Genomic DNA, 21,091 nt, shown 5'->3' with positions numbered 1-21,091 from the left:
TAAAGGGCGTACCCAGTGCAGAGAGCTCCCGCTCTGTGCGGGGTCTGGAAAAGGGTGTCAATGGTAAGCCTTACCCCCTCCTATGCAATGCGAGAAGACCGCGACTCGAACCCGGGATCTTCCGATCACAGGCGGTAAGACTCTACCGCTGGCACCAGACCCGCCCTTCTACAAAGAGAATATTAGATTCCTAGAATATGTTCTTTACTTTTGGCATAATCTGGTTAAATGACATCTCAAACGTTTTTCACTCAATTACCAAATCATACTTGAGCTTTGACGGATGGGGCCAAGACAACAGGTTAAGTGACACCTCAAACTTTGTCAAAGGCGGTTTTGTAGGACCGTCCGCTAGGACATGTTAGTGCTAGTCTGGGCATTGTTCTGGCGAACCGTTGTGCACCGTCCGTCAGGGCATAAGAGAGCCACAATTGGTCCAGCTAAGGTTAACTAGTTTGCAAAAATGAACTTTAGATGATGATTATGTACACGATGTTCATGATTATCAAGATGCAATGCTGGGTCATGGCCCAACTTCATTATGTTGGATACCTGATTTCTACCCCGTAACGATCGACAATTAAATATAATTTGATACGATTAATATATCTTAGAAAAATCATATCTTTTTTTACGAAATTAAATAAAAATAATTTTTATATGAAAATTATAGATCTTGATGAGATCTACAACTTTCTAGTTTTGAGTTTTTTCATTTGAAGTCGTTAAGATGCTAAAAAAATTAATGATATATTTAGATATAAGGGTATTTTCGACTTTTCACAGACGACGTTAGAGCCTAAAATTACGGCAGTGGCATGGAGGGCACAAAAAAGTTGGAGCAGTGGCGCTGAAGACCGCTAAACTTTTTCAGGGACACATAAGACATTGTGATCTTTTTTAATGGCACACAAGGAATTCCTCCGAATATTAAAGAGCGTACCCAATGCAGAGAACTCTGGCTCTGTGCGGGGTCTGGGGAAGGGTGTCAGTGGCAAGCCTTATCCCGGAGACCGCGACTCGAACCCGGGACCTTCCAGTTATAGGCGGTAAGACTCTACCACTTGCACCAGGCCCGCCCTTCTACAAAGAGAATGGCCCTGTTCGTTTCTCTTATAATCCGTACTTTTCGGCTTGTTTTTTCAGCCGAAACAGTGTTTTTCTCTCATAACAAAATCAGCCGAAAAAATGTTTCGACTTGTTTTTTCAACGAAGCGAACGGGCCAATATTAGATTTCTAAAATATGTTTTTTACTTTTGGCATAATCTGGTTAAATGACATCTTAAACGTTTTTCACTCAATTATCAAATCAAACTTAGCTTTGACCGATGGGGCCAAGACAACAGGTTAAGTGACGCCTCAAATTGTGTCAAAGGCGGTTTTGGAGGATCGTCCGCTAGGACATGTTAGTGCTAGTCTGGGCATTGTTCTGGCGAACCGTTGCGCACCGTCCGTCAGGGCATAAGAGAGCCACAATTGGTCCAACTAAGGTTAACTAATTTGCAAAAATAAACTTTAGATGATGATTATGTACACGATGTTCATGATTATCAAGATGCAATGCTGGGTCATGGCCCAACTTCATTATGTTGGATACCTGATTTCTACCCCGTAACGATCGACAATTAAATATGATTTGATACGATTAATATATCTTAGAAAAATCATATTTTTTTGCGAAATTAAATGAAAATAATTTTTATATAAAAATTTTAGATCTCGACGAGATCTACAACTTTCTAGTTTTGAGTTTTTTCATTTGAAGTCGTCAAGATGCCCAAAAAAAATTAATGACATATTTAGACATAAGGGTATTTTTGACTTTTCACACCAGCAGTTTAACGACGTTAGAGCCTAAACTGACGGCAGTGGCATGGAGAGCACAAAAAAGTTGGAGCAGTGGCGCTGAAGACCGCTGAACTTTTACAGGGGCACACAAGGCATTGCGATCTTTTTTAATGGCACACAAGGAATTCCCCCGAATATTAAAGGGCGTACCCAGTGCAGAGAACTCCAGCTCTGTGCGGGGTCTGAGGAAGGGTGTCAGTGGCAAGCCTTACCCCGGAGACCACGACTCAAACCCGAAACCTTCCGGTCACAGACGGTAAGACTCTACCACTTGCACCAGGCCCGCCCTTCTACAAAGAGAATGGTCCTGTTCGTTTATCTTATAATCCGTACTTTTTGGCTTGTTTTTTCAGCCGAAACAGTGTTTTTCTCTCATAACAAAATTAGCCGAAAATATGTTTCGACTTGTTTTTTCAACGAAGCGAACGGGGTCAATATTAGATTTCTAAAATATGTTTTTTTACTTTTGGCATAATCTGGTTAAATGACATCTTAAACGTTTTTCACTCAAGTACCAAATCAAACTTGAGCTTTGACGGATGGGGCCAAGACAACAGGTTAAGTGCACCTCAAACTGTGTCAAAGCGGTTTTGGAGGACCGTCCGCTAGGACATGTTAGTGCTAGTCTGGGTATTGTTCTGGCGAACTGTTGCGCACCGTCCGTCAGGGCATAAGAGAGCCACAATTGGTCCAGCTAAGGTTAACTAGTTTGCAAAAATGAACTTTAGATGATGATTATGTACATGATGTTCATGATTATCAAGATGCAATGCCGGGTCATGGCCCAACTTCATCATGTTGGATACCTGATTTCTACCCCGTAACAATCGATAATGAGATCGAGGACTCGGAGTTGTCCTTGTGAGGAGAGTACCTAGGAGCACCCTTCCCGTTACATATAATGGCGGATAATTGGCCTCTATAGATAATGGTGAAAAATTGGTCTATTGTCAATGAAATCAACACAGGTAATGGCGACTTCATCGTGGCAATCATTGAAGTCATTGTAGTAGTAACAAAATTCCCATCAAAGATTATCTGAATTTGCTAATAGATTTATCTAGGCTAAGCTTAAGCAATATAGATATAAAGAACTACAATAAACGAGAAATGTGTCCTCTCTCTTTTTGGTCACCGGCAGACTCAGCGGAGGAAAGGAGACAATGCTAACCGACGACAGCGAGAAGTGAGAAGCGAGAAGCGAGAAGCGAGAAGCGGCAGCAGTTCTCTTAGGCGGCGGCTGCTCGTAACTGAGTCACGTGAAAAGAGCCCTCTGTGATTTTACTTCACTTATTAGCCGTGATTTCATAAAATCAATGTGAGGCAAATAGTAAGTTGATTTTTTGGACCATTAGCATTTGAAAAGTTGATGTTTGAACAAGACTCTGAATATTCTAGTTTTATGTAATAACCGCGTCGAAGAGTAATAATAACGAGACTCAAACAGGATCTTTTCCTCCCCACGCCTTTCGCTTTGGGCCAAGCATTTGCATAGCCCGCTCCGCAAGTATTCGCGGAATCGCGGTCGCACAGGCTGGTCCAGTCCAACACCGGCCTCCCTGTCTCGATCCTGGCCACAAGCTCTCCCGGGGCTGAGGATGACTCCCCACTCCCCTCTTCCTCCGCATCGGCCGTCAACCAAACCCGCCCTGCTAAATACTCGCTCGCTACAGCTCTCCTCGCAATTACTAAATTAACAGCTCCGTTAGCACGAGCTGCGGGGAGGGAGTTGGGAGGAGAAACAGAGGTACCGGGGCGATGGGAACCGTGCTCGATTCGCACTTCCTGGCGCTCACCGCCATTGTTACTGTGAGTGCCCCATTGCCCTCCTCCCTTCTCCCGGTTCTGCGCAAGGCTTCGAGTTCTGACCCTTTGTTACGTTCTCTGTGGTTTCCGTAGGTGGGGTACCAGCTGCTGTTCTTCATCATCACAGCTCTCCTCCGGTTCGATAAGATCACGGATTTCGCAGGTAAGAACTAACTCAGCCTGCTCTCCCCTTGTAATTGATACCGGAATGAGTTGCCATGACTGTCCCTTGTACTAGTAGGGCGCAATTGCTAGCAGAATTCCAGTAGTGAATGTGGATTTACTTCATTCCTGTTAATGCTTAGAGGATAATTTCTTAGAGATCCTTGTTAGTTTTTTCCGGAGTTCAGTTTAGTAACGGTTAGCAAGATTGGTTATTGAGTTCTTTGACTCAGTTTGTGTGGCCGTTGTTGCTCCAAGACTCCAACAACCCAACATCTCTCCTGAACTGTATTATACTCCGTCCATTCCAAATTACAGTATAAGAAGTTTTGGCTTTTATAGATATACATAGCTTTCGATATGTACTTAGATATTCCCCTTTGGTTGGGCCAGTGGCAATGAACTGGGTACAGGAAAAAATAAAAATAATTACACTCTAGAGTGATAGCATGCAATGATTGATTAAAGTGGTTTGATGGATTCAATATATCCATCTTGGGTAGAATTAGTTTCTTATAGATAATGTCTAGACATCGTGACAAAAGGGTACCACAGAAGTTAAAAGGCAAGTTTTATAGGACGGCGATTAGACCTGCAATGTTGTATGGTGCAGAATGTTGGCCTACGAAAAGACGACATATTCAACGGATAAGTGTCGTGGAAATGCGTATGTTGCGTTGGATTTGCGATCATACAAGAAGGGATCGAGTTTGGAACGATGATATACGTGATAGATTAGGGGTAGCACCAATTGAAGAAAAGCTTGTCCAACACCGGTTGAGATGGTTTGGACATGTCCAACGGAGACATCCAGAGGCACCGGTGCGTAGTGGAATCCTAAGCCAGGATAGTAACGTGAAGAGAGGCAGAGGAAGACCGAAGTTGACTTAGGTAGAGGCAATAAAATGAGACTTGAAAGGATGGAATATATCCAAAGACTTAGCCTTAGATAGGAGTGCTTGGAAAACAACCATTCACGTGCCTGAACCTTGATTGCTTCTACTGGGTTTTAACTCTAGCCTACCCCAACTTGTTTGGAACTTAAAGGCTTTGTTGTTGTCGTTGTTGTATAGATAATGTCTAGACACTGTAAAAACAATGTATCTAGAAAAGTCAAAACGTCTTATAATTGGGGATTGGGGGAGTAGTTTTCTCGTTTGTTTTGGGGAATCTTCATGCATGGGCTTGTTTGGTCATTCCCCAGGCAAGGTTGTCTGGTGCAGGGAGCTTCCTGCCTGATTTTGGGCGCCTACGAACGAGATCGATGCCTGGCAGGCATTGAACCAAACAGCCTCCTTGTCTGTTACTTCCTCTGTCCCAGATTATAAGACGTTTTGACATTTTTAGATTCATAGCTTTTACTATGTATCTAGACATAACATACATCTAGGTGCATAGCAAAAGCTATGAATCTAGAAAAGTCAAAACATCTTATAATTTGGAACAGAGGGAGTATAAGATAATTATACACGTGAGCTTACATGCAAACCGTTCCTCATTCTTACAAGGCATCCTTGCCTTCTGAACCAACGATCTGAATGTCTGATAAACTTCGCTATCTGTGCAGCAGCCTGTAAAAGTATACATGAGGTCAATATAGCATACTAGCTTTGCTGTATTTTCTGCCCACAATTATTTATTTTATGCTCCTAATTTCAGGCAGTACAAATTTTGTCATAATCGCCATCCTAACATTAGCTTTGAAGGGAGCATGGCATTTCCGTCAGGTAAGTATTTTTCATGATAAATCTGTTCACTTTAATGTAAGCATAGTCAATGGATGAACTGATGCCCCTGTTGGTTTGGTGGAAAAAAAGGCGGAATTCATCAGAACTACTGCTTTCTTTTCTTTTACGTTGGATTATCAGTTTTTTTTTTCCAGTGCAAATACCTGAAAAAAAAAATCCTATTGCCAACGGCCAACAACTTTGCTACTGGTAGTTGACTTCGTAGATAACATAAAGTGGATTTACTTTTTCATCACATTCCTGTCTAAGTGAAAATGTGAGTTACAGTTGCTGCAGCTTGCTGGCAAGCTGTTTGTTGGAAATGTTGAGTTACATAGATCTCTGGATTTATCATGATTCATTGATTTTTAGTCTCAAGATGGCATATACTGTGGTGTTGTAGCAATCTAGCATGATTAAAACTACCTCTGTCACTTACACTAAAGTTCGTCAAATTGTTTTGTCACTTAGACACTGCAAATTTAACAATGTTTGTAAAGCTAGCAGAATAGCTTCATCATTTACCTTAAACTTAGACACTGCAAATTTAACAATGTTGAGCTAGCAAAATTGCTTCATCACATACAATAAAATAGCCACATACAATAAAATAGCAACCATGTTCTGAATCCATTGAGACATTGTTATCTTATTCCATTTTCACAGGAAAGACAATGTAGGTTGTAGGCATCTTTTTGACTTTTCGTCCCTGTGAATTTTTTAAAAATGATAGGAAAGAGAAGAGTATAGAGTCTCAAAAATAGCTTTGTTTCTTTTAGAAGGAAATGGAACAAAATGCTAGTACCATTCCTTTGGCACTGCATTTATTTAATTTATTTGTGATATAAACTTTTGTAGGAATAACTCAAGATTATTTTAAAATATGTGCATTTATAAAGGTCGGTCTCTGTTTCAGATTGTGCTGACAGTGCTTGTCACCATTTGGGGTCTTCGCCTAGGACTATTTTTATTGATGAGGTACGCTGTTAGCTTGTCACATGACCTGCTACATGAATAATCGTTAGTTTGACTGAAAACATGTCTATAATGTTCAATAAATTGCTAATTCTTCTCTTACCTATTAATTTCTAGGATTTTGCAATGGGGTGAAGACCGACGGTTTGACAAAATGCGTGATAATTTGGGGAAGTTAGCATTTTTCTGGATTTTCCAGGTACCTTTTGCAACTTGTGTTCTGATATTAAGATCTGACCGTGCCTTTTCTGAAGAAATCCTCAGCAGGCCATCTTTTTCCATTTGGGCAGGCTGTGTGGGTTTGGTCTGTCAGCTTGCCTGTCACTGTTGTGAATGCAAGTGACAGAAACCCCTCGATTGAAGCCAGGGATATAATCGGTTGGATAATATGGTTGGTTGGGATATGTGTAGAAGCAACAGCTGATCAGCAGAAGCTTGTGTTCAAGAATTCTCCAAGTAATAGGGGAAAGTGGTGTGACGTCGGTCTTTGGAAGTATTCTCGCCACCCGAATTACTTTGGGGAGGTTAGTTAATTCAGTTTGTTACTTTGGTCGTTTTGGTACATATGAAGATTTGCCTTTGCATATACTCGCAGTTGCTTATATACTGATATTGGCTAGAATGAAAACTCTCAGTCCTTGAGTGGTACCTGCCTGTACTAATTCGTATTGTGATCTCAATGCATATGTTGTTTACATGCTTATGAGCTGTGATTGCAAGTACAGCATGTTCTGCATACAATGTTTATGACGCTGATCTGTATAAGGATTGAATTTGATGTAGATGTTCCTTTGGTGGGGAATATTTGTAGCGTCAATCCCAGTTCTCTCAGATGCTGAATGGCTTGTGATTCTTGGACCTATATTCCTGACTCTTCTGCTTCTTTTCGTTAGTGGAATCCCACTCCTTGAGGTTAGCAACTGCTGGTGCCCTCAAACCCATAGCTATATTACTTGCAAAGTGCTAACATGCCCTACTTTTCATATTTGTACCGTGAAGTCATCTGCTGATAAGCGCTATGGACGATTGGAGGAATACCGTGTATACAAAAACATTACAAGGTAACATTCCTACACTGGTTATTTCCTGATCTCTCTCCAGAGTCCAACCACTGGTTTTTAGCAGCAGAGAGTAAAGTGCTGATTGTTCTCTGCAGCCCTCTTATCCCATTGCCACCTGCTGTGTACGGTTCCCTGCCTGCATGGTTCAAGGTTGCCTTCCTCCTTGAGCTCCCCCTCTACAATCCTGGGCCAGGAGATGATCCAATCAGTTGAGTGACGCTTGCAAATTGTTCTGCTGGCCTTCAGTGATAAACATGTATAGAATAGCCCTGCAGTATATTTACGTTTTTTGTTTTGTATTGTTTTGACAGAACTACGGTGAGCCCATTGATGGGTCAGCCTCATATTTATGTTTGTGTACTGGGCAATTGTTTCCCCTTCGATTCCAAGGGTTTACAGTGGAGTTTGGCCCCAATTTATCACTCATGAGGCTCAAGCATGTATATTGTTGGTTGAAAGTTAGATTTTCTTTTGTTGCACTCCCTGTCTCCATGTGCAGATCAGTAGTCAGTTGATCATGCGAACTGAACTTTGAACCGGTACTAGTAACTACTTCTAGGACTGTCTCAATTTGGTTGTATTCGTTATGCAGCCACGGTATTTTTGTATACATTCTCGGTTAGTACTAGGACTGAACCTTTTAAACTCTTATCTATGTGTACGTTGGTTGGGCAGGGGTTCAGCCGTTCAGGGAAACAAAAAACAGTAAATTCCGAAGAAAGAAAACAATTAAAAATATATGTTTCTGAGAAGCAGAACTCCCCCAAGACAGTCCAGTTCACGAGATACCAATGTGCAATCTCAAAACGAGCTGGGTTTGCAAGCTCCACAGATCTTTATTCTTTTGGGAAATCTTGCTTGAAAAACGAGAAGAAACTTGTCGCATGGGTCATGGCAGCTATAACAACCGTGGTCACGCTGCCGCCGGACCGTGCAAGAAAAATCAGAACACCACAGAACTGCTGCGATATATATCTACTCACGCCGGCGCGATGGACACCTTGTCGACCTGCACGACGTACTCGAGCGTGGCGCCGGGCGGGATCTGGACGTGTTCTTCCCCGAAGTCGGCGCCGTCGTCACCGAACGCGAGGCCCGGCGGGACGACCACCCGCCGCTTGCCGCCGGCCCTCATGGAGCGCAGCACGTACTCGATGCCCTCGCACATGCCCCTGGTGTACGGCCGGGAGCCCATCACCAGCGCCAGCGACCGTCCTCATCAAAGTCCGTCATCTTAACGGTGGTGGATCGCTTCAGCAAGTATTGCCATTTTATCCCCGTCGCCCACCCATACTCGCAGAGTCTGTGGCTCAGGCGTTCTTCACCGACATCGTGCGCCTTCATGGAATGCCGCAGTCCATGGTGTCTGACCGCGACCCGCTGTTCACCTCCGTGTTCTAGAAGGAGCTGATGCGGCTCATGGGTACCAAGCTGCACATGACGTCGGCGTTTCATCCACAGTCGGATGGCCAAACGGAGGCGACCAACCGCGTCATCGCCATGTACCTTCGCTGCTTCACCAGCGACCGTCCTCGCCAGTGGCTTCGCTGGCTTCCGTGGGCTGAGTACACCTACAACACAGCATACCAGACATCCCTATGCGACACGCCGTTCCGGGTGGTCTACGGCCGCGACCCTCCTACCATCCGGACTTATGAGCCGAGGGACACGCGCGTGGCTGCTGTGGCCCAGACGATGGCCGAGCGCGAGGAGTTTCTGGCCGACGTCCGGTACCGGTTGGAGCAAGCCCAAGCTGTGCAGAAGCTCCATTACGACCGGCAGCATCGCCACGTCTCCTACGCCGTGGGCGACTGGGTCCTGCTCCGCCTTCGCCATCGCCCAGTTGCGTCACTGCCAGAGGCGATCAAAGGCAAGCTGAAGCCTCGCTACTTCGGGCCATACCGCGTCACCAAGATCATCAATGAGGTGGCCGTACGCCTCGCCTTGCCACCGCGCGCCTGTCTGCACGGCGTCTTTCACGTCGGACTTCTCAAGAAGTGGGTAGGCGAACCACCTGCGGCACCGCCGCCCCTTCCAACCGTCCACAACGGTGCAGTGGTTCCAGAACCCGACCGCGCGGTGCGTGCTCGCATGGCCCGCGGCATTCGCCAGGTACTCATCCGCTGGAAGGGTGAGCCCGCTGCATCGACGACATGGGAGGATCTTGACTCCTTTCACGACAAGTTTCCAGCATTCTAGCTCGAGGACGAGCTGGTAGTCGAGGGGGGGGAGAGATGTCATGTGGGGCCGTCCGTACGAGAGGAGGAGGCGCGCTCGTGACGTGCGCCGTGACGCGGAGCGCGCGGAGGCAGCAGGGACTTCTTCGACAATTGGCTAAACGGAGAGTTTGAGTTGTTTCCTTTTATTTAGGAAAGTTTGTTTCCTTTTATTAGAAGAGTTCGTTTCCTTTTATTAGAAAACCACGGGCTATATATTATTGTACGCAGAACCTTTATGGGGCAAGCAATATACTATCATCTAATCTCCCGTCTCTTCTCCAAACAAGCATAGGCTGCAGAGGAGAAAAACCTCGCCCTAGACGACGGAACGAGACTACGAACTCCATAGTCGAGGGCCGGCTACCCTAGGGCCCGACACCTTGACAGTGACGCTTGCAAATTGTTCTGCTGGCCTTCAGTGATAAACATGTATAGAATAGCCCTGCAGTATATTTACGTTTTTTGTTTTGTTTTGTTTTGACAGAACTACGGTGAGCCCATTGATGGGTCAGCCTCATATTTATGTTTGTGTACTGGGCAATTGTTTCCCCTTCGATTCCAAGGGTTTACAGTGGAGTTTGGCCCCAATTTATCACTCATGAGGCTCAAGCATGTATATTGTTGGTTGAAAGTTAGATTTTCTTTTGTTGCACTCCCTGTCTCCATGTGCAGATCAGTAGTCAGTTGATCATGCGAACTGAACTTTGAACCGGTACTGGTAACTACTTCTAGGAGTGTCTCAATTTGGTTGTATTCGTTATGCAGCCACGGTATTTTTGTATACATTCTCGGTTAGTACTAGGACTGAACCTTTTAAACTCTTATCTATGTGTACGTTGGTTGGGCAGGGGTTCAGCCGTTCAGGGAAACAAAAACAGTAAATTCCGAAGAAAGAAAACAATTAAAAATATATGTTTCTGAGAAGCAGAACTCCCCCAAGACAGTCCAGTTCACGAGATACCAATGTGCAATCTCAAAACGAGCTGGGTTTGCAAGCTCCACAGATCTTTATTCTTTTGGGAAATCTTGCTTGAAAAACGAGAAGAAACTTGTCGCATGGGTCATGGCAGCTATAACAACCGTGGTCACGCTGCCGCCGAACCGTGCAAGAAAAATCAGAACACCACAGAACTGCTGCGATATATCTACTCACGCCGGCGCGATGGACACCTTGTCGACCTGCACGACGTACTCGAGCGTGGCGCCGGGCGGGATCTGGACGTGTTCTTCCCCGAAGTCGGCGCCGTCGTCACCGAACGCGAGACCCGGCGGGACGACCACCCGCCGCTTGCCGCCGGCCCTCATGGAGCGCAGCACGTACTCGATGCCCTCGCACATGCCCCTGGTGTACGGCCGGGAGCCCATCACCAGCGCCAGCGGCCGCTTGCCGTCGCCGAACGTGTCCACGAACGCCTCCCCACCGCTGCCGGCCACCCGGCCCTGCAGGTCGATCACCACCAGGTCGCCCGACCTCGGGACGTCGCCGCCGCCGACGCGCATCTCGTAGTACCGGATGCCGTTGGGCAGGACGACCTCCTGCTCCTGCTCCACGTCCCTGCGCACAAGAGAGACAGAGGGGCATTGCACGCACCAAATGAAGTAATGGCGGTTTTGTAACTGAAAGAATTAACGACCCGCAAGCATGGTGAATGGCACTGACTTGGTGTTGGCCTGCTGCTGCGCGACCTCGAAGCGGGTCTTGAGCTGCTCGGACATGACGCCGACGGCCAGGAAGCCGGCCCACGCCAGCCCCGCGCCGATCCCGAACCGCCGCGTCAGCGACGAGGCCACCCAGTCCGTGGAGTCCGCGCGCTTCGGCCTCGCCGGCGCCAGCGCCTGCTGTGGCTGCGCTTGCACGGACTGCTGCTGTGTCTGTGGTTGCGGCTGCTCGCTAGACGGCGGCTGGTTCTGGGCGCTTGCCGGGCGCGGGGTCTGCGCGCAGGAGACGTGCGGCATGGCGATGGGACGGGCGAGGATCGCCGGTGAGCTTCCCAGGAACGTGGCCATTGTGGTTCGGTGCGTCGTGGATGAGCTACTACGAGTCCAGAACGACGGAAGTGGATATTTAGGTTGATTTTGTATGTTTCTGAGATATTATTTATTTCGTTCAATTCTCGTGAGCTTTTTGTGAGTGAAATGCGGCCACAGATGTACGAGTGCTTCAAGGCTTATCCGACTGCACTGCACCACACTAGCTATCCACCGACCGTCCCCGCCGACTCTAACCATGCCATTCCTTTTTTCATCGAGAAGAAAAAAGCGGCATAGGTAATATCCACAAAGAGGGGTATCCACTATCCAGATCACACAGCAAAGAGATTAATACCATGAACAAACAGCCGGTTAAAATGATACTCAAAGAGGGGTATCCACTATCCAGATCACACAGCAAAGAGATTGATACATGAACAAACAGCCTGTCAAAATGACACTCAATTCCAGATTCCTCGTACAAACAGTACCCATCTTCTTACTGTTGCTTGAGTTTACAGTTCGAAAATTGAATGATACCAAGTAGAACCGCTTAAAAAATTGAAATCAAAATATATATCAATCGTGCTGTAAATTTATCCAAGATAAATAATGTACTTGATAGATTCTATTTATACGAGTAATAAATTACAAAAGAAAATAGCGGTGATTACAGCCCATGCTCAGATAAAACAAGTAATAGTAAGCAAGGTAACAGCTCAGAGAGAAAACAGATTCACAAACTTACCACTTATCCGCACCATACACAACCCCATCCTGTCCAGGCGTATAGATTTTTTTCTCTAAGATTTCAACAATTGACAAGAATCAACACCCACAAGTACAGTTTAACATACTTCACTACTTCAGCAAGATCTCGAAATCGGATTCATATAAACACAAATCAAACCGCAAATAGAAAGATCCCAAGGAACATATCAGTGCAATGAGTAAAAATATTTAATAAATCACATTAACTGCATGGTCGACGAGTAAATTACCACTGCAAGCTGAAAAGGGGTATTATCTGTGTGACGAAAAGTATGCCATCCTTTGCTAAAATTTGGATGGCAGGTGTCTCAGACTATCAAAATGTACTCCCTACCATCAATTCTTGTGTCTCACAGTTTTATGACCAGAAGGCATCACCGTGAGCTCCAATGCAACACCACAGATAAGATATTCTTTCATAATGTTGTATTTTATAGTACAAAGCATATGACCAACACACAGATCATCTAATATAAAAGCATAATAAACAGTTTAACCACTATGAATCTTATACAGAATGTGCTACACTATCTACAAATATCATATTCGGTTATTCTGCATGAACGTCTGTTCAGTTCCATAGAACAGATCACACACATTGATGGTCAATTACTCACTGGCCAAAACACAGCTGTCTCATTTTGAGTTCTGATGAAAATGCACCTTTTTGCTACATGGTTCTACCGTAAGCCAGAATGACCTGCGACTAGTGATTCAACTGCCTTTTAAGGATGAAAACGGTCGAACTCGGTCGAAAAACTCCTCAACCGTTTTCTACTTTTACATTTGAAATACGAAAGCGAAAGCGAAAGCGGACAAGCCAGACACGAAAACGAACACGAACTTACGGAATATCTAGAATTTCGAAAACGAACCAATTCGAGCGGAATTATGTCGAACACGGTCGGTATGCGAAAATTCAATACGAAATACCGACCCACAGTGCATAGCATTAAACAAGTGCACGACCAAATACATAACAAGTTCACAACTAACAAGTGCATGATCTAGTTCAAGTGCATAGCATTAAACAAGTGCACGACCAAATACATAATAAGAGAGATGAGGCTAGGCGCCGTCTATAAGAGAGGGCAGCTAGCCACCGGTAGAAAGAACACAGTTGCGTGGTGAGCAGCCTGTAATTGGGCTGTATGACCTGTGCAGTTGGCCAAATTCGGTTTAAACCGAATTTTGAATTCGGAATATTTCAAATTAAAAGTAGAAAAGTAGAAAACGGTCGAAAAATGTGTAAACCGTTTTCTACTTTTACATTCGAAATACGAAACATCTCAAATGCGAAAGCGAAAACGGTAAAGTCGGACAAGAAAATGCGGATTCGGTCGGATTAAATATAGAAAACGATGCGGTTCGGTTCGGGATATTTCCGTTCCGTTTTCATCCTTACTGCCTTTAGCACCAACAACACTGACACTACTACTTTAGCACCAACAACATCGACACTACTACTAAAGCACCAACAATATCGACACTACTACTTTAGCACCAACAACATTGACACTACTTAAGCTCAGAAGTTTAATGCACATTGCTTAACAATGTTATTCTGAACACACAATATCCATTTTAAGAAACCCAAACAATAGGGACCCCCATGATTCCTAGCAAGATGAAGCTATAAAATCAAACATTAAACCACATAGCAGGGACACAAAAGGTAATAATATGAAATTAAACAGCACCTCTTCGGACTAAAATGAAGATCTGAGACAATATATGCCCTCTGCAAAAAATGATAAAAGAATGACTCTGGAGCAATATGCTACCAAAAATAAAACAGCATTTATAGAACACGTACGAGATACTAAAATCCAGCCATGTCAGATCTTGCAGAATAGCACAAAAATTATGATACGATACACATGTCCACAGCTAAATCACCACCAAAACATACTAAAGTTACGATAATGAGGCCAGTTTCCAAACAGAAATAAAACCAAATCTAATCATCATAGTTTTTTTACCTCATAAGTACATATTTCTAACCATCAAAAGTTTTGTACCTCATAAATACTAATCTAGATCCCTCCCTCTATGGTAGAAGTTGAGCTCATGATAGTCCGAAAGATCTTCAGTCCCTTCTGAGGTAGATTGCTTCAATGATTTGCAAAGACTGTATCATTTCGCCTTGGAGGTCTATCAGGAATCGAGCCTGGCTTAAATTTTGATGCCTCATGCCTTGCAAGTTCAGGTGGCACAGGACTGCTGCTCTGTATAAGCATCTGTTTCAGATCAAAGAAAATATCAGTGTTCTCCAGAGTTAAAAATGAAGTTGCCACTCCCTTCTTTCCAGCACGACCAGTCCTTCCAATGCGATGTGTGTATGTGTCGATTGAACTAGGCATCTCATAGTTAATCACATGTGCAACATCAGGAATATCAATACCACGCCCTGCAACATCAGTAGCCACAAGAACATTGAACCTACGGTTTCTAAATCCATCAAGGCTGATCTCTCTCTGGTCCTGTGACTTCCCACCATGTAGGGTTGTGACGCGGAAGCCTGCCTTGTCCAGATCCTTAGCACGCATGTCCGCTGTCTTCTTAGTATTGCAGAACACAATGGCCGTCTTGTCTCCGAGATCTGTGAGTATCTTCTGGAGCCGTGGCATCTTCTCAGACCCCTTCACCATGATCACATTCTGGGTGATCAGATCAGTGGCCTTGCCAGCTGTACCAATTGTCACAACAACTGGGTTTCGGAGATACTTCCTAGCAAGACGCTCCACAGCAGGAGGCATGGTGGCACTGAACATATAAGTAGTCCTGTAAATCCTCTTCTCATCAAGTTCCTCATCCTCATTTTCAGGTTTCAAGTTACTCGATGGCATCGCGTCAAGGACACCAACAACTTGTGGCTCAAAGCCCATATCAATCATCCTATCAGCCTCATCGAGCACAACATAGTTGCACTGGTTGAGAACAGCATACCTCCTTTCCAAGCAATCAAGAAGCCGACCAGGTGTAGCAATTACAATCTCACAGCCCTGCCTAATCTTGAAACCCTGCTCCTCAATTGACTGACCACCAACAATTGAGACAACTTTAATGCCTAGATAGGTTGCAAATTTCACAGTCTCCTCCTCAATTTGTTGAGCAAGCTCACGAGTAGGTGCCATCACAACCGCATAGGGACCCTCAGCCTCATTCTCCTCACTGATGGGCGGCAATCGGGTAATGTAAGACAACATGGGGAGTACAAAAGCTGCAGTCTTTCCAGAACCTGTCTCAGCAATACCAATAACATCACGCTGCTGTAGACCTAGCGGAATGGCAGCCATCTGGATTGGTGATGGTTTTTCATATCCAACCTTGTCAATAGCGCGAAGCAACTCGGTGCCAAGCTTGCTTTCACTCCACTTCCGCATTGGCCGGGGTATGCGAGAACCCTTATAGGAGATATTGAAATCCTCACGGAAAATACGCCAATCCCGCTCAGTCATCTCCTCAAGTGCCTTCTCAGACCAGTGCCTGTCCACGCGCATATCAAAAGCATCATACATTTCAGCAGCAGCGGCCTTCTTCTTATCTACCGCATCATCCTCCGGACGGTCCTCCACACCAGCCTTGCGCCGCAGCTCTGCACGGGTCTCCTTCTCGTGCACAGCTGCCGCCTTCTTCTGCTCGCGCCGGTCAATGCCGGCAAGGAAGCCCCGGCCAAAGAGCAGCCGGGCTTCGTGCGGCGACTGGTAAAGCGCGTTCATGTCACGGCTGGTGTCCTCGGTGTTCTCCCAGTCGAAGGAGAAGCGGAACTTCTCCGAGGGCTTGATAACCCGCTTCTTGGGCTTCTTGGACCCGAGGTACTGCTCCTTGATCGCGTCGAGCTCCTTCTCCCGCTCCCGCTCCCGCTCCGCCATCTTCTCCAGCCGGTCCCTCTCCCGGTCCCCGCGATCCCCACGCTCCCTGTCGCGGTCTCGTTCCCGCTCCCGCTCCCTATCACGGTCGCGGTCGCGACGGTCTCGGTCCCTGTCGCGGCGGGAGGAGTCATCTCGGTCGCGGTCCCTATCTCGATCCCGATCTCGGTCGCGGCGGGAGTCGTCGTCGCGGCGGCGTTCCCGGTCTCGGTCTCTGTCTCGGTCCCGGTCCCGGTCGGAGGAGTCGCGATGGGAGTTGGAGGAGTCGCGAGGAGCGGAGTTGGAGCCGGACGGGGGAGCGCCGCTGGGAGGCGGCGGCGGAGGGGGCCGGGGCAGGGACTGGAGGAGGTCGACCGCGGTGCGGCGCTGGTCGGAGACGGCGGCCTGGCGGCGCTCGAGCGCGAGGCGCTCCCGCTCCGCCTTGGTGAGGAACACAGGCTTCGCCGGCTCAGTCATCGCGTCGGCCGAGCGCTTCATCGCGGCGGTGCGGATGCGGCGAGGGGGAAGGAGGGTTTGCGCTTGTGGGGCGGACAACGGTTTGGGGGGGGGAGGGGGGAAAGAGTCTTTTACTTGTATGCTATTAAAAAAAAGATGGTCTAATCGTTTATGTTCCTAAAAAATTTAATCTATCGTTAGTATCCAAGCTCGAAAAACTTTTCTCTCTCACGCCATTTTGTCTATTTACAGCACTAACGGTGTGAAATGTGGGTGGTAAAGGACTTGAATGCCCCTGGAACTTTTGTTTCTCATGTGCCACTGCCTGCTGGGAGCACCGCTCGAGGTTTGCAGTGGATTGCTGATAGCATTTTCAAAGCAAAAGGAGAGGAACAATCACAGAAAGAAACAAGCAAAGCAACAATGGATGGATATCCCATTGACAAAGCTGAATTCTTGAAAAACAAAACTTGATAACAGTTGCAGAGAAACTTGCTATTAGTTCCTTCATGTGGACACTGACGCATTCGGAATAAAAAGGTGGCGCCATGAACTCCGGCGACGACGAGACACCCAACGACTACGACCATGACACGATACAACACCGGGCGGTGGGGTTAGATTACCAACGCCGGCCGGCGACTGACAACTTGCTGGCGACTGACTTGTTTCACCAGGACGGACACGGGAACAGGGGCGCTGCTGCTGCTGCACCAGCCATCAGACGGTGAGGCCGCGCATGAACTCCCACTCCTCATCGTCTTCCTCCTCGGCGGCGCCGGCGGCGGACACTTCCGAGTCGCTGTTCATGCCGCTGCCCTCGCCGCTGGACAACACCGCGGCCTCCGGGTCGAACACCAGGTACAGCATTGCGCCGAAGGCTCTGGCAATGGCGGCGGCCGTGGCACCGTCGGTCCTCTGCTTCAGCACCTCGTACATCACCTTGGGCTCGTGCTGCATCGCGCGGAGCACGTCCGCGCAGGACGGGCCCGCGGCCGCGCGCGTCATGGCGAAGCAGTGGGGGCCGTCGCACTGCGACACGCGCACCACGCTGGGACCGCCGAAGAGGTTGTGCAGCCCACCGAGGGCCTCCTGGTAGGCGCCCCCGAGGAACATGCCTAGGTAGTAGCCGCGGGTGGCGTGGGTGGGGCCCGTGGACGCACGCTCGCGCGGTACACCGACCCTGACCAGCCCTGACTGATGACGTTCGCGGGCGTCAGGCTGCGCGCCACGTCGCCCACGCTGATCTCCAGCTTCTGGTACAGCGTCACGTCCCACGGCGGCAGCATCTCGGCGTCCTTGCCGTCGTCGTCGGAGTTGCAAGCAGTGATCAAAAGCAGGCTTAGACGACGGCGATCAAAAGCAAGTACCCGACGGGGCTGCGGACGAACCGGGCCACCGAGTCCGGCTACTGGAAGGCGACGGGCAAGGACAGGGAGATCTTCAGGGGCAAGGCCCTTGTTGGCTTGAAGAAGACGCTCGTCTTCTACACGGGGAGGGCCCCCAGGGGTGGCAAGACCGGCTGGGTCATGCACGAGTACCGCCTCCATGGCAAGCACGCCGCCGCCGCCGCCAGCAGCAGCAGCCTCATGCCATCGACGTCGGTCAGAGCTGGCGCGTCAAAGGTGCTAGCTTTTGTTGCTTGTGCATGCATGTCACCGATCGATCCATCCATCCATCGGTTGGTTGAGCGAGCGAGTGGCGTGTGGATCCGTCTAACCTCGTTCATCTCTATGTGTCTTGGCTGCATGCTTCGCAGGACGACTGGGTGCTGTGCAGGGTGTTCAAGAAGAGCATCGAGCCGCCGTCAGTGGCCAGCAGCAAGAGGTCATCATCGGTCGCTTGCATGGGGATGGAGGACGTCGTGGGGCCGTCCATGTCCATGGCGGACGACTTCACCGCTTGCACGCTGCCCCCGCTGATGGACGTGTCCGGCGGCAGCGGCGCCAACATGTCACTTCCAGTGGCGGCAGCGGCGGCGGTGTCCATCGAGCTGACGCCAACGGCACCGGCACTGGCACCACACGTGACCTGCTTCTCCAACGCGCTGGAGGGCCACTTCCTAACCCCACCACCCTGCCTCCTCCCCTCTGCCGCCGCCACGGATCACGTTGCCCTAGCGGCCTCCGCCTCGCCGTTCCTGGTGAGCATGGTGCAGTACGACGACGACGCGGGCGTGGGCGACATGGTGCACGAGCTCCTGCAGGAGGCCAGCGGGTGGTACAACAAGCTGGGAGAGAGGGAGCGGGAGAGAGGGAGCGGCATGGTGCTCTAATTCCAATGACAAGGGGCAACTGAGGTCATTTGCCACAGTGGACCCCACTCGTCAGGACAATCAAACGGCACAAATAAACAGAAGGCGGACAGAATGGCGTGAGAGAGAAAAGTTTTTCGAGCTTGGACACTGACGATAGATCAAACTTTTTAGGGACATAGACGATTAGACCATCTTTTTTAATGGCATACAAGTAAAAGACTCTTGGGGAAACAGGGCAAGCGTCGCCATTCACCTCTGGCTCTGGAGTTGCCGACTTGCCCCGATTTGGGCCGTGTTTATCCAGGCCGGGAGAAGACATCGTCACCGACGTAGACATGGGCCTAATTTTATGCTGGAAACGGAGATGAGCTTGGGTCTAGGCTGGTGGGCGAAGCACTATCTACGGCCCATATTGTGGGAGGCATAGAGTCTGTTGCTCCAACTAGGCAGCTGGGTGTGCAGCGGCAGCCAACTGTTGCCAGGGCCTTTGGACTTCGGAGCTGATCAAAACGTCGGTTTAGAGCAGGTATTTGCACATTGGCCAGCCTAGCGTCTCGACGTCCAACCCTAGACATGCGTCCGGACGCAGCTTTCGTTCGATGTCCGTGCCCATTATGTAGGCTGCACCAGCGCAACAGGAGAGCGCCCGCCCGCTGCACCTACGTCACCACGCGCCTGCGCCCTTGCTCCCAAACTGCGACGTATGCAGCCCCCTCCACCCAGCGCCTATCCTGCTCCGGAGGCAGCGTCCGTCCGTATGGAGCTGCCTCGCTTGCGCCCGACACACGTAGCTCCTTCGTCCCACGTCCATCGCCCATGCCTCGTCCGCATGGATGCTCTGCCGGCTCCAGGAGAGACGATGCAACAGAAGGTGGGAGGAGGAGAGATGCAACACCAGATTTATTTTTAAAACATCCAAATACAACGGTTGCAATATATGAAGGCAGTTGAAACACTTGGAACATGCTTATGAAACACTTGGAAAAAAACACCTGAAACACATTTGAAAACCATTGCAACCCATACGCAACATCCGAATAAAACACATGCAACATATGTTTAGAACATATGCAGCATCCAGATAAACATAATTGCAACATACGTCCGGAAAACACAGATGAAACATACCTTTGAAACATCTGAAACACTTGAAACATACTATTGCAACATGCATCCGAAAACAATTGTAACATATGCAACATGTGGAACATCCCTGATCTACTTTTGCAACATCCATATGATTCAACTGCAACATATCTCTGAAACGTCTGAAATAATTAAAACATACAATTGCAACATAGGAGGGAGAGAGAGCCTGACGCAAGGAGCGCCATGGCCACCGGATCTGCAGGCATTGGGGGCTCCTAGTGCCAGAGCAGGGCCGCACGCCCGTGCCGAGGCCGCTGTCTGGGTCGCACCCGTCCCTGCACTGGAGTGGAGGCCGGGGGTGGCCGGCTAGAGAAGAGGAAGGGGGTTGCTGGGTGTCGGTGTTTCGAGTTGCCACCAACAAGTAAATTTGTATTATTGCGCGTCTAGCCCGGATGGTGTGCTAAGAGGACACGAGGTTTATACTGGTTCGGGCAGAATGTCCCTACGTCCAATTTGTTGCCGCTACTCGTGTTACTAGCACTGAAGGTTCGTAGTAGGAGTTACAAACGGTCAAGAGAGGGACATGTCCCAAGTCTCTGGTGGTGTGTTGTGATGAGTTCTGTCGGTGTTTTGGACCGACAGACCCTCAACCAACTAGTAAAAATGTACTGCGTGCCCCTAATCCGGGATGGTGATGCAAAGAGACATAAGGTTTATACTGGTTCGGGCAATGGGTGCCCTACGTCCAGTCTGAGAGATCGATCTTGTATTCCTTGTACCAAAATGCTCGTAGTAGGGGGTTACAAGCAGGGTGAGAGAGGGAGCTAGTCCCAGGTCTCTACGTGAAGCAGCGTGGATTGCTTGAGATGTTGATCTCAGGCAGCGGGGAAGCATGCA

General features: G+C 48.2%; 5 protein-coding genes across 5 annotated transcripts; 2 read left to right on the top strand and 3 right to left on the bottom strand.

Moving 5' to 3' along the window:
* The first annotated feature begins 3,471 nt into the window (after nucleotides 1-3,471).
* LOC136521148 (uncharacterized) lies at nucleotides 3,472-8,059 on the top strand. The gene is made up of 10 exons (XM_066514846.1): nucleotides 3,472-3,658; nucleotides 3,749-3,818; nucleotides 5,477-5,544; nucleotides 6,461-6,522; nucleotides 6,637-6,718; nucleotides 6,810-7,043; nucleotides 7,303-7,431; nucleotides 7,519-7,580; nucleotides 7,676-7,788; nucleotides 7,892-8,059. Exons 1-10 carry the CDS (start codon nucleotides 3,608-3,610, stop codon nucleotides 7,900-7,902), a joined length of 882 nt encoding a protein of 293 aa, XP_066370943.1. The 5' UTR covers nucleotides 3,472-3,607; the 3' UTR covers nucleotides 7,903-8,059.
* A 2,706-nt stretch (nucleotides 8,060-10,765) lies between these two features.
* Nucleotides 10,766-11,949, bottom strand: LOC136521137 (peptidyl-prolyl cis-trans isomerase FKBP17-2, chloroplastic-like). Its single transcript, XM_066514838.1, has 2 exons — nucleotides 11,460-11,949; nucleotides 10,766-11,354 (listed from the first exon to the last, which is right to left on the bottom strand). Exons 1-2 carry the CDS (start codon nucleotides 11,804-11,806, stop codon nucleotides 10,949-10,951), a joined length of 753 nt encoding a protein of 250 aa, XP_066370935.1. The 5' UTR covers nucleotides 11,807-11,949; the 3' UTR covers nucleotides 10,766-10,948.
* Nucleotides 11,950-12,984: 1,035 nt separating this feature from the next.
* Nucleotides 12,985-16,946, bottom strand: LOC136521126 (DEAD-box ATP-dependent RNA helicase 21-like). Its single transcript, XM_066514833.1, has 2 exons — nucleotides 13,950-16,946; nucleotides 12,985-13,263 (listed from the first exon to the last, which is right to left on the bottom strand). Exon 1 carries the CDS (start codon nucleotides 16,888-16,890, stop codon nucleotides 14,656-14,658), a length of 2,235 nt encoding a protein of 744 aa, XP_066370930.1. The 5' UTR covers nucleotides 16,891-16,946; the 3' UTR covers nucleotides 12,985-13,263; nucleotides 13,950-14,655.
* A 622-nt stretch (nucleotides 16,947-17,568) lies between these two features.
* On the bottom strand, nucleotides 17,569-17,964 carry LOC136536303 (arginine decarboxylase 1-like). Its single transcript, XM_066528644.1, has one exon. It carries the CDS (start codon nucleotides 17,962-17,964, stop codon nucleotides 17,569-17,571), a length of 396 nt encoding a protein of 131 aa, XP_066384741.1.
* An 84-nt stretch (nucleotides 17,965-18,048) lies between these two features.
* Nucleotides 18,049-19,123, top strand: LOC136536302 (NAC domain-containing protein 4-like). The gene is made up of 3 exons (XM_066528643.1): nucleotides 18,049-18,174; nucleotides 18,216-18,473; nucleotides 18,608-19,123. Exons 1-3 carry the CDS (start codon nucleotides 18,049-18,051, stop codon nucleotides 19,121-19,123), a joined length of 900 nt encoding a protein of 299 aa, XP_066384740.1.
* The last annotated feature ends 1,968 nt before the right edge of the window (nucleotides 19,124-21,091 follow it).

This window comes from Miscanthus floridulus, chromosome 2 (genome assembly GCF_019320115.1).
Source record: "Miscanthus floridulus cultivar M001 chromosome 2, ASM1932011v1, whole genome shotgun sequence".
Classification (NCBI taxonomy): domain Eukaryota; kingdom Viridiplantae; phylum Streptophyta; class Magnoliopsida; order Poales; family Poaceae; genus Miscanthus; species Miscanthus floridulus.
Note: the sequence above shows the minus strand (reverse complement) of the source record. Positions and strands in the feature narration are given on the sequence as shown.